General features: G+C 30.2%; 1 protein-coding gene across 1 annotated transcript; it reads left to right on the plus strand.

Moving 5' to 3' along the window:
* Positions 1–7,386: 7,386 nt before the first annotated feature.
* On the plus strand, positions 7,387–9,342 carry LOC118033820 (6-phosphogluconate dehydrogenase, decarboxylating 3, chloroplastic). Its single transcript, XM_035038939.2, has one exon. The coding sequence runs from the start codon at positions 7,541–7,543 to the stop codon at positions 9,023–9,025; it is 1,485 nt and encodes a 494-aa protein (XP_034894830.1). The 5' UTR covers positions 7,387–7,540; the 3' UTR covers positions 9,026–9,342.
* Positions 9,343–12,076: the final 2,734 nt, after the last annotated feature.

Here is a 12,076-nt window from a genome sequence, read left to right on the forward strand (position 1 = left end):
AAATACTAGTTTTTCGAGTAAAACACATTTTTTTTAAAAAAAATACAATTTCATTACGTACAAAAATCATTCGACAAGAACTACAGTTTCCATGATTTTTTGAGCATGCAATAAAATTAGATAAAAATATTATCAGGAATAAAATTGAGATTACAATACGAGTAAATTTAATTCACCTTAAACTAATTTAAAAAAAATATATTGTTCACGATTAACTGCACTGGTTTTTCGGGGAAAAAAACTAAACTTTTTTCACTGGTTTTTTTAAAAAAAACTGAACAGTGCGACAGTGGAGTCATGCTTCACTATTCCTAAAAATACTCGCGAGAAGCAGCAAATGCTGCTTCTCCAATCCTACGCCTGGGTAGCAAAAATTAATGGGTCCTACCAAGTAAAATCAGTTTTGCTTGCTTTACCAAACATTAAAATGTGTGGCTGTGGGTGAACCTCACCCACAACCACATTACCAAACAGCGTCTAAATGCTTACCTAAGTAAGATTAGTGAGGCTTTCTTTTAATTTCATGTTTATTTAATGGTCTAGAAAACCTAGAACAATTAAAATAAATATTCACCTTAAATCTTTATTTAGTTAAGACCCTATTTTCTTATTCATGTTTTTTTATTTTTTTTAAATAAAAACTTAGAATTATATGAGAAGTAAATTTCAATCAAAAAGAAAAAAAAATCATGACAAAGAAGTGTAAAACTTAATTTGAGAAAATTATATAAAAAATAAAAAACTATTCTAATTAAATATTAATGATAAATTTTTTAAAAAATTATGTATATTATATTTATATAACTTTTTTAATTAATTGACAATATTACCATAAAAAGTTCTAAATTTATTTAAAAAATAAGACATAATAGGTGATGATACTTTATTTGCCTAGATAAACGACTTTTTTTACCCCGTTCAAGCTTTGACCACCTTTGATGATAGAGATATAAAGTTCTAATGTATTTGTATTTGGATTTCAAAAACTCAATTTTCTAAATATTTTCACCAAAAATCATCCCATGAAGCTCAATAACCCCACCAACAACTCTAAAACACCCTCTAATATGCTTTGACACTCAAAATCAAACTGGAAAAAAAAATAAAAATTTCTAGCTCATATCTAAAATTTTAGGCATTACTGAAACTGAAAATAAGTTTCATTTAATTCATCTTTTAAAATTGAATATATAAATACTAAAATCAAAGTTGATGAATATTAGAATTCAATTATTTAATAGCTTTTTCTATCATCTCTTAGCTTTAAAGGGATGAAATGTGACAAAAATAAAATTTAAAATCAAAATATAATTATGTTTTTAAAATAGAAACTAAAAATAAAAAAATAAAACTTTAGCGCTCAAATAGAGATTTTGCATGTCTTTTGTGAGAAGGGCCTATGTTTCTTTTCTTCTGTCAATTGTGATTATTTATCTCTCAATTTATTAATTTATTTTCTTAGTAGAAGCTGAACTCTTTTATAAAATTAGTAATTGATTTACTATAAGAACATTTAATGGCACATCAGGTAAGCTAGAGAAAATAGATGAAGATACATTTAAGCGCATAAACTAATGGATACATAAACTAATGAAATTAAAAATAATAACAATAAAAATAATAATACCCACGAGTCTACACACACGCACACACAATTAATTTTATTTTATTCCTCCAACCTTTCTTGCCATTGTGAGCTTTAGCAGCATAATAAATGAACAAAATCAAACCTTGACTGATTGGATATGGTTGGTGGTGCTGTCTTATCAAATGAAGGCCTCAAGTTTTTTCTTTGTTATGATAATTGAAGGGCTCAGGCTGTCGGTGTTCCAATGCTTTCCTAACACAAAGTTTTATGCAAGCTCGTGTTGTCTTTTCAGTCATTATGCAGACTTTAATTATATATGAAATGAAATGTGAGAATAGCTATAATAAAAAAAAATGCACAATTGTAATTACAAAAATACTAAAAACAATATAGCCCCTTTTATATTTCTTTATTCACCATTAATGTGATTTTTTTCTCCTTCTTAAAAAAATTGCTTTCTTTTAAACTAGAGGTATTTTTATTTTTTTTCATATGGTGGATTAGTTATTATAAATTTGTTTGAGAATATTTCTATTTATTTAATATATTTATGTACAATAAAAGAACCAAAATACATGTGAGATAAAAAAACAAAAAAAAAACTAACATTATAGGGTAGGGGTGTTGTTATCTTTTTCTTTTTTAGAATACAATAAGATTATGTATATGACCTAAAGGATAAAAAAAAATTAAGCCATTGAAGCAAGGTTATTGGAGTTTTTTTCTCACAATTTTTTTTTTTTGGTAATTATTGATTTGATTGAGAGTTGCAACACAATTTATCATTCAATTTATAATTTTAAATGCAAAAAGTTGCTTGCGCATGTCTACGTGCTAGCGTATGTGAGTCACCACGCACCTGAACGATGCATATGATGTTTTTTGGTGGTTAAAATGATCTTTCGTCGTCCTCTTCTTTTATTGGTGGCACGTGACATCTAAAAGTGGTCGGTTTGTCACTAATGACCTTTTTTTTTTCCTTTCATTTCTCTCTCCCACCCTAGAAAATCAACTCCGATCCTTATCGTTGTTGGCGTTTCAAATTCAATCCTTTTAGTTTTAATTTTTGCCCTTTTTTCTTTTGTTAAAGTTTTATTTGTTTTCAATTTAATCTTTCAATTCTAATTTGTAAATGTAAGTTTTTCAATTTAGTCCTTCTACTTTTGATTCTTTATTTTTTTTTTCCTTTGCTCTTTTGTCAAAAATTTTATGGTTTTTAATTTTATCTCTCATATCATGTTTTTGATTTTTTTTCAATAAGAATAATACTAATTTTAATTTGGTCTTTTTATTTCTTTTTTTTTTCATTTGTCCTTTTATCAAAGTTTTTATGGTCTTTATTTTTATCCTTTAAATCATGTTAATATTTTTTTTGTTATTTCAGCAACAGTAGTAGTAGTAATAATAATAATAATAATAATAAATCATTCTAAATTTCTTATTTAGAATAATAAATTCTAAATGACTATATATTTGAATTCTATTCAAATAAAATGGAATAAAAAATCAGATATATAAAAATATTATATATATTAAATGTATTTTACAAATCTAAATGTATTAGATGTAGTCTATTAATGAAATATAATAGGAACATATTAGATAGGTAATAAGAATATAATAAAAATGATCCTAAAAAAAATATTTGATGTAGTCATTTATAAATAGAATCTAGGTAGTTCATGTTATTATTAAAACAAAAAATTTACAAATATAGTCGAATGGTGAAATTTTTTTTTGCCAAGAAAAAGTCGCGATAATAATAATGGTGTCGATTATAATAATAATGGTGGTGATGGTGGTGTCAATATTATTATTATTATTATTATTATTAATGATAATAAAAGTAATAATATAGCAAACCACTTGAGAAAGTAGTTTTTGTCTTGTATAAAGAATATGGTGTTATTTGCATGATAGAATAGAAAAGAGAGCAAGAAACAAGATTTCGTGAGGTAAGAGAGAGATTGTGGATTCCCTGAAACTGAAACACATGTTTCTTCGCTGCACATGTTCATGTCTTGTTTTTTTCATTAGATCTCTATCTAACTTATCTGTGTTTTGATGGAATTTGCATGACTCCATATTGTTGACTGCACATGTTCCATATGATTGGAGCCCTTTTGTTCTTAATTAGGAAAAAAAAAAACTAAGAGGGGTAAACTGATTTGATTAGAAAATACCGTCCATTATTACCATATTTGCATTGGACTACGTACAAATGAAAGAGTTACTTTTTTTTTTTTTTTGCACTTTTATCTACCGAGCACGTTTTTTTCTTTTATCTAGCAAGCACGCATTTGTAATACTATATTGTTGGCCCATATTATGTTGTAATATATTGTAAGTTGGATTAAATTTGTTTTGAATGTAAAAAAAATAATTAAGTATTGCTAATGTTTTTTTCTAGTTGGAAAAAAAAAATTAATTACATCGAGATTGATCCAGTATAATCTTGTCAACTTGATGAGTTCAAAGATAATTTGGACAACCAATAAAAACATAATTTGACTAAAAAAATTCAAGACGACTCCCTTTTAAAAAAATTATTGAGACAACGACATATTAATTTGACCCAAGTTAACTTGGGTTAACTTATCAAATTTGCGATTTAGATCACAAAACCATAATAAACTCATATAAAATAAATCAAAATAAAATATAAAGCTTAATTTCCAATTAATTTAATATTGTATAATAAAATTAAAAAATAATAATTTAAAAAGGACAAAAAAACAATGTTGAATCAACCAGAATTAATTGTCAAATTCAATAACCTGGATCATGAAACCAAGATAGTTTCATAAAAAAAAAATCAAAACAAATTATAAAGCTCAATTCCCAATCAACCCAATATTTTGATCATCTCCTGGTATGGTGCCAGCCATAACTTTCTGGGCATGCTACCTTCTTGGAATTCCAGTTTCTGCCAGTAGTGTATTCACATTTCTGGCATGTTTGCGCATTGTTCAGGAACCAATTAGGTTGATTCCAGATGTTGCAGGAGTCTTCATTGAAGCAAAGGTCTCACTAGATAGAATTGTAAAGTTTCTTGAAGCTCCAGAATTGCGGAACAGTATTACAAGGCAAAAACTTAATGGCAAAGAGCTTGATCAGTCTATTTTAATCAGAGCCACTGAAATCTCATGGGGCATTGATTCCTCATCGAAGTCTACATTAAGAAACATAAATGAGGTGGTTAAACCAGGTGAAAAGGTTGCAATTTGTGGCGAGGTTGGCTCAGGAAAATCAGCTCTTTTTGCAGCAGTTCTTGGAGAAGTTCCAAAAATTACTGGAGTAGTAAGTAATAATGATAAATCTAGTGTATACACTTCTACAGATCCTTCTCAAGCTTTACTAAAAGCTCCCGTTTCTATATTTTCCAGGTCAATGTTTTTGGAAAGATAGCATATGTTTCTCAGACTGCATGGATTCAAACAGGGACAATACAGGAAAATATTCTGTTTGGGGCCGCAATGGAACCAGTAAGATATCAAGAGGTGCTCGAGAGGTGTTCTCTTGTAAAGGAGTTGAGATTTTACAATCGGAGACCTCACTGAGATCGGAGAGAGAGGTGTCAATCTCAATGGTGGACAGAAACAACGGGTTCAACTTGCACGCGCACTATATCAGGACACGGATGTATATCTCTTGGACGATCCCTTCAGTGCTGTTGATGCACATACAGCAACAAGCCTTTTCAATGTAATTTTCATCTCTATACAATCTTGAATTGCTAAGTTCCGAATGTTTTAGTTAAAGCTGGTGTGGCTTGTTGCAGGATTATGTGACTGGAGCTTTGTCTGGAAAGACAGTCTTACTTGTGACCCACCAAATCGACTTCCTCCCAGCTTTCAATTCTATTTTGGTTAGATACCTCTAATCCTGCTGCCAATTTCTCCATTATCCTATTTAACCATCTAAGTATCATCCCAATTTGTTAATATGAGATGCAAACTATCATTTTATTAAACTTCTTGACAGTTGAATAATTCTGCTGGAGAAATCATAAGATCTGATACTTACGACCAGTTGATGCCTACCTGTCAAGAATTCCAAGACCTCGTCAATGCTCACAAGAACACAGCTGGTCCTGATATACAAGTTGAGTATGCTTCGAGCAAAAGAGCCACAACTTCCCAAGGGGAAGAAATCCAGAAAGTTCATGTTACAGATAAGTTAATAGCATCTTGGAGGGATCAACTGATCAGGCAAGAAGAACGAGAAACAGGTGACACAGGTTTCAAGCCTTACAGACAGCACTTGAGTCAGAGAAAGGGCATCCACGTCATTTTCTATACATTTCTGACTTCTCCTTTTCCGAGCACCAATGTCCTTTTATGACTCAACCCTTCTCGGTAGAATACTGAATGAGACAATGAGTAAGAGATCCAAAATTAACAGTTTCTTTCCATTTTCTATAAAACTACGTGATACCAAGATATTTGTTTACATTTGTAGGTATCATCTTATTTGAAGCTACAACCTTCACTTCATTCGTCAACTTTGCAGTGCTGGCTTTTTTTTACTTGGCTAAGACTTGATTTTTTTCTAATTAATATAGATATAAAAAATGTATTTTAATTAATTTTATAAGTTTTAAAATTAATATTAATATAATTTTTTAATGATCTAAAAGATTTGAACTCGTAATTATTAAGCAGTAAACCTAAACCTAAAATTTAATTAGTTGAAGTATCTTTTATATTTACTAATATAAAATATATGATTTTTTTTTTATTTATTAAACAAAAAATAAGATGAATAGTATGGTATAGGTAAATGAAATATCATTTTTCCCTTCACGTAAAAAGTGTCGCCCGTCCATTTTAAAAACAAAGAAAGAAATCTAGGTGCATTGAGTTTCTTTTTCTTTTTTCTTTTTTCTTTTGAGTCACACACCTATTTTTAAATGGTCATTCAATGTTTTTTAAAATTATTATTTTTTAATTTAAAATAAAATTCACTATAAATAAAATTCTTAAAATGATTTTTGAGAAATCATTCAGTTGTGCCATTTTTTCAAATAAGATGATATTGTTTTTATAATAATATTAATAATTATTTTATGAATTATTATATATGAAATGAAATGCAAATTATTCAATGAGAATAAAAATATATATTTTTTATTTTTTTTATAATTTTTTAAAATAATTTTCATTGATTAATTATTGGTTTATATTTCTCCACAATCACATAAAAATTATCAAGTCATAATTGTTTTTATTGAAATTTATTTTTTATTTCATGATAATTTTTTATTTAAAAGACAAATGCTTTTGATAAAAAAATTTTTTTGTTGAAATAAAAAAATATATAAATATATAAAGAAAGTGGTTTTTGATTGAGGAAATATATTTTTTCCTTCTTAGTTTAGATCATTGAATTTTTTATGAATAATTATTCTAATTTTTTTAGTTTTTATTAAAAAAATATTATTAATAAAAAAAACATATTTGTTTTGTCAAGATAAAAATAAACATATGAATAAAAAAATAAATTTGCCTAATAAAATATATTTTTTCTAAAATTTAAATCATAGTTTTTTATAAATATCTATTTTAATAGTCTCATAATTAAATTAAATTAGATTCAAAACTTATCTCGTGATAGTAATTAAATTAAAATCTACTCTCTTATTTATAATAATATCTCTATATTATTTTAAAATGGAGATATAATTTTCTAATACGTCCCACTGAAAAAAGAAGATTAGAAAAACAAAATATGTAACCACCACAAACGACACCGTTAAAAGCTCACCAAACCATCCAGCAGCAGCCCCTGGGAGTCATCGACAGTCACGGCACCCTCTCGCTGGCACATTAGCCACTTAACCTTTCACCCTCTCGACAAGTCCGTCACTCCCCTTCCCCTTCCCCTTAAAATCTCTCCCTCTCTCTCCCCCTCCCCCTCCCTCTCCAACCCCATTTGTTCTCTCTCTACACCATGGATGCCTCTACTCTTTCACGCATAGGCCTAGCAGGTCTAGCCGTGATGGGTCAGAACTTAGCCCTAAACATTGCTGAAAAAGGTTTCCCAATTTCAGTCTACAACAGAACCACTTCCAAAGTCGACGAAACCCTTCACCGTGCCCAATCCGAAGGCCCATTTCCTTTAACTGGTCAGTACTCCCCTCGTGATTTTGTTCTCTCAATCCAACGCCCCAGATCCATCATTATCTTGGTCAAAGCTGGAAACCCTGTTGACCAAACGATTTCTGCTTTGACCGAGTTCATGGAGCCTGGTGATACTATCATCGATGGCGGGAATGAGTGGTATCAGAATACTGAGAGGAGGATTCAAGAAGTGGGAGAAAAAGGGATTCTTTATTTGGGTATGGGGGTTTCGGGTGGAGAAGAAGGTGCACGACATGGGCCCTCGTTGATGCCTGGTGGGTCTCTGGAGGCGTATAATAATATTGAGTCTGTTTTGAAGAGTGTTGCTGCGCAAGTTGATGATGGGCCTTGTGTTACGTATATTGGTGAAGGGGGTTCTGGCAATTTTGTTAAAATGGTTCATAATGGGATTGAGTATGGAGATATGCAGCTGATTTCGGAAGCCTATGATGTTTTGAAGAATGTTGGTGGGCTTTCTAATGGCGAATTAGCTGAGATTTTCGGGGAGTGGAATAGAGGGGAGTTGGAGAGTTTTTTGATTGAGATTACGAGTGATATTTTTAAGGTTAAGGATGATTTGGCTGACGGGGATCTGGTTGATAAGATATTGGATAAAACTGGAATGAAAGGGACTGGGAAATGGACTGTCCAGCAAGCTGCTGAGTTGTCTGTTGCTGCGCCTACAATTGCTGCTTCGTTGGATTGTAGGTATTTGAGTGGGTTGAAGGAGGAGAGGGAGAGTGCGGCCGAGATTTTGGAAAAAGCTGGCTTGAAGGAGGAAATGGGGAGTGTTAGGAGTGAGATTGACAAGAAGAGGTTGATTGATGATGTGAGGCAAGCATTGTATGCGTCGAAGATTTGTAGTTACGCTCAGGGGATGAATTTGTTGAGGTCTAAGAGTGTTGAGAAAGGGTGGGATTTGAATTTGGGTGAGTTAGCTAGGATTTGGAAGGGTGGATGCATTATTAGGGCTGTGTTTTTGGATAGGATTAAAAAGGCTTACCAGAGGAATCCTAGCTTGGCTAGTTTAGTTGTGGACCCGGAATTTGCGAGGGAGATGGTGCAGAGGCAGGCGGCATGGAGGAGAGTCGTGGGGCTGGCGATTTCAGCTGGAATTAGCACTCCAGGGATGTGTGCTAGTCTTGCATATTTTGATACTTACAGGCGTGCTAGACTGCCAGCAAACCTTGTCCAGGCTCAGAGGGACTTGTTTGGGGCTCATACTTATGAGAGGACTGATCGTCCAGGGGCATTTCATACTGAGTGGACAAAGCTTGCTCGTAAGAGCAATGCTGGTGTCGGAGCTTTCAATTGAGCATGTTCATGGTCGGTTGGCTGTTTGTTTGTTTCAATTGGCCGTTGGTAATGTTTCCTTGAGAGGATTCGTTGCAGTTATTGGTTAGCCTCGCAGATTTTACTGTTAACAAGAAATGCATGCCTCTTGAGTTCAGTAAATTGGGTTTTCATCTGCAGCAGGCACGATAGAGTTGAGTTCTGCTTTTTAGAATTTGCGTATTTGCTCCTGAATAATGTTTCGAACTCTTGTGAGGCTATTTGATTTGAAACTTTGTAATTTGCATACTTTACGTAAGTATGTGCATGTCCTTCTAGAAATAAACCTGTTCGAATGCATCTTATGTGTTTATGAAACAATTCTGATACAAATGTATCACAGGTTACAAGGTCGGCTGCTATGTGAAAACGTGGTTGCTGGGCAGGAATGTTAACTTCATCATAAGTCCAAGTTTGCTGGTGATTTTTTTTTTTTGGATGTCAATGAACACTTGATGATTTGTTGAAATTTTGGATATTGATTGCTCTGTTCAGAGAGAAGGGAAAGTTCTCTATATAAACCATTGAGCCCTCTATTCTTTAAGGTGATCGTGGCAGTATACCATGGGTTACTTCTTATTGCGTGTTTATGCAAAACCTTTTCCATGGAAATATTTGGTTTTCATGTATGATCTGCTAAGAACCTAACAAGATGCTCAACTTCTGCTTGATTCACCAGAAGGCTTTTCTCTTGCTTTTGCATTAACAGGCAGAATAGTGGGCATGGAGCTTAGTGGTTAGGGTTGTCAGATATCATTTTGCTAACACGTTCAATTGCTGCTAAATCTTAGTTCGTTAATGGTTTAGATATGAAATTTAGGGATTTTTTTCTCTGTTAGATAAATGTTTATTCCGAAATAATTGAGAGATTGTTTCTCGTGAGGTGAAGAATCATTCGACCTTTTCTGTTCTTTTTATTTGATTATAAGAATCATTTGACCTTAATTGCTCATTTCAATGGGATAACCACTACAAGGCTAGTGCCAATATGGATTGTTTGGTTTCACTCACTCCATTTTTTCTTCCTTCACTGGATGCAAGTAAAAGACGATCATGGTGGTTGTGGATGGCAGGTTGTTCGTTTCACTAACTTCATTTGTTCATTTTTTTCATGAATGTTGCAGAGTTGGCAGATGCAAGGGATTTGATTTTCTGCTAGCCATGTCTTCTTTTTTCACTTGGAAAGATTCCCTCCCAGTACAGGAGTATCATGTTTATGCATTCACAGCTAAACTTCATCTCTCTTGTCTTAAATTAAATGGCGAATATCATGTTTTCATTTGGCTACGCGTAAGAGTAATTTTATTGAGTTTTATGGGCATTCTGTTTTTTTTTTTTTTAAAAAAATAAAAATAAACAATCAGTGTCTTGGAGATTATAAAAATATCCTAAAAGAGATTCGTAAATTTTTTTTTATCTTCTCTGCAAAAAAATAATTATCTAGCTTATTATCTTTTCTAGAAAATCTAATCATCATTATCAAATTAATTAAGAATAATTTGATCTGTACATTTTTTTCACAGTAATATAACTTGCACTTAAAAGCAAAAGAAAAAATATAAGTCTTTTGTTCGGGTATTTTGTCTTTTTATTTTTTAGTGCACGGTGAGATAACATAAATACTTTTAAAATTAAAAATATATATATATTGAACTTGAAGAGGGTTTTTTTTTTTTTGTTCTTTTCATTAACTCTAGCATGATGAAATTGACAGATTTAGTCTTAGAATTAAAAATACATTTTAATCATTCTCTTTATTTTTTTATTTAATTTCTAATTATTATTTTCATTTATTTTTTTATAAGATTTAGTTTTTATTATTTTAATTGTTATTTGTTTTTTATTTTTATGATTGGAAATTTCACTTTGATAATTTTTCATGTTTTTTTTTCAAAAGTATAATCCTGGTCTTGCGACCCGGGCCACTAATTTCAAAGATTAATCTAATTTAAGTTTTTTTTTTAAAATTAATTTTTTTTGTATTTTATTATTTGACATTAAATTATTAGGTATTGAGTTTCATGATTTGTTTCGCTTTCTCAAATTGACTCAAAATTTTTCTTCAGTTTTTCTTTTTTTGAAATTGATATATATATTACTTTCATCTTTTGGTATTAAGTTGTTAATCATTGAGTTTTATGATTTTATTTTTTACTTTTCTTAATATATTTTTCTTGATCTCAGATTTTCATGATGGGTAAGTTAATTAGGTTGACTTTGTTATTATCTAAATATTTTTTTAATATTAAAAAAAATTTAACTCTTCCTGCGGCATACAACGAGCCACCAGTCTAGGTTTTGCTCTATATTCAATCATTGATTGAGGCTGATTGTGTAGAACTAGATTTTAGATAATTTCAAAGTTAATTTACTTTAATTATATGGTAATAAAAGTAAATATTAGTAAGATTTTGTAAGATTTAAATTATAAAATAAAAAAATCCATTTTTTAAGTTGAAGTTCTCATTCCTTGTTTATGCATTTGTTTGTGTTATGACGAAAAACATTATTGACAAGGTTGTTTTTTTATATAAATCCAAGATAATTACAATAAATATTTGTAAGAATCTCAATAATTAAAAAAAAAAATAAAAAAAATATTTCTAGAAGCAAAATTCACATTTCCTTATTAATAAATATTTTATGAAAACATAACTTTTTTATTAGCATCATGTCTTTTAAAGGAAAACCTCATTGTAATATAAAAAGAAAGTTTTAAGCAAAAATAAAAAATAATGTCTATATTTTTTATATGACTATATGAAAAAAAAAATCAAATAATAACTAATTTATGAAAAAACATATAAAAATTAACAATAAAAAAGACTATCTAATTCCCATTGAATATTAATGTGTAATATATATATATGTTTTATGTTTTTGCATATTAGACTCATATCTGATTATTTAAAAAGTGATTGTAAATGTAAGCATAAAAGGTATAATCTCATTTAAAAAATATGACATGATTGGATGATTTATTAAATAGCATTGCAATTATTAATTTCAATAAAGAATTATTTTAAATTGAAAA

This window comes from Populus alba, chromosome 1 (assembly GCF_005239225.2).
Source record: "Populus alba chromosome 1, ASM523922v2, whole genome shotgun sequence".
Lineage (NCBI taxonomy): Eukaryota > Viridiplantae > Streptophyta > Magnoliopsida > Malpighiales > Salicaceae > Populus > Populus alba.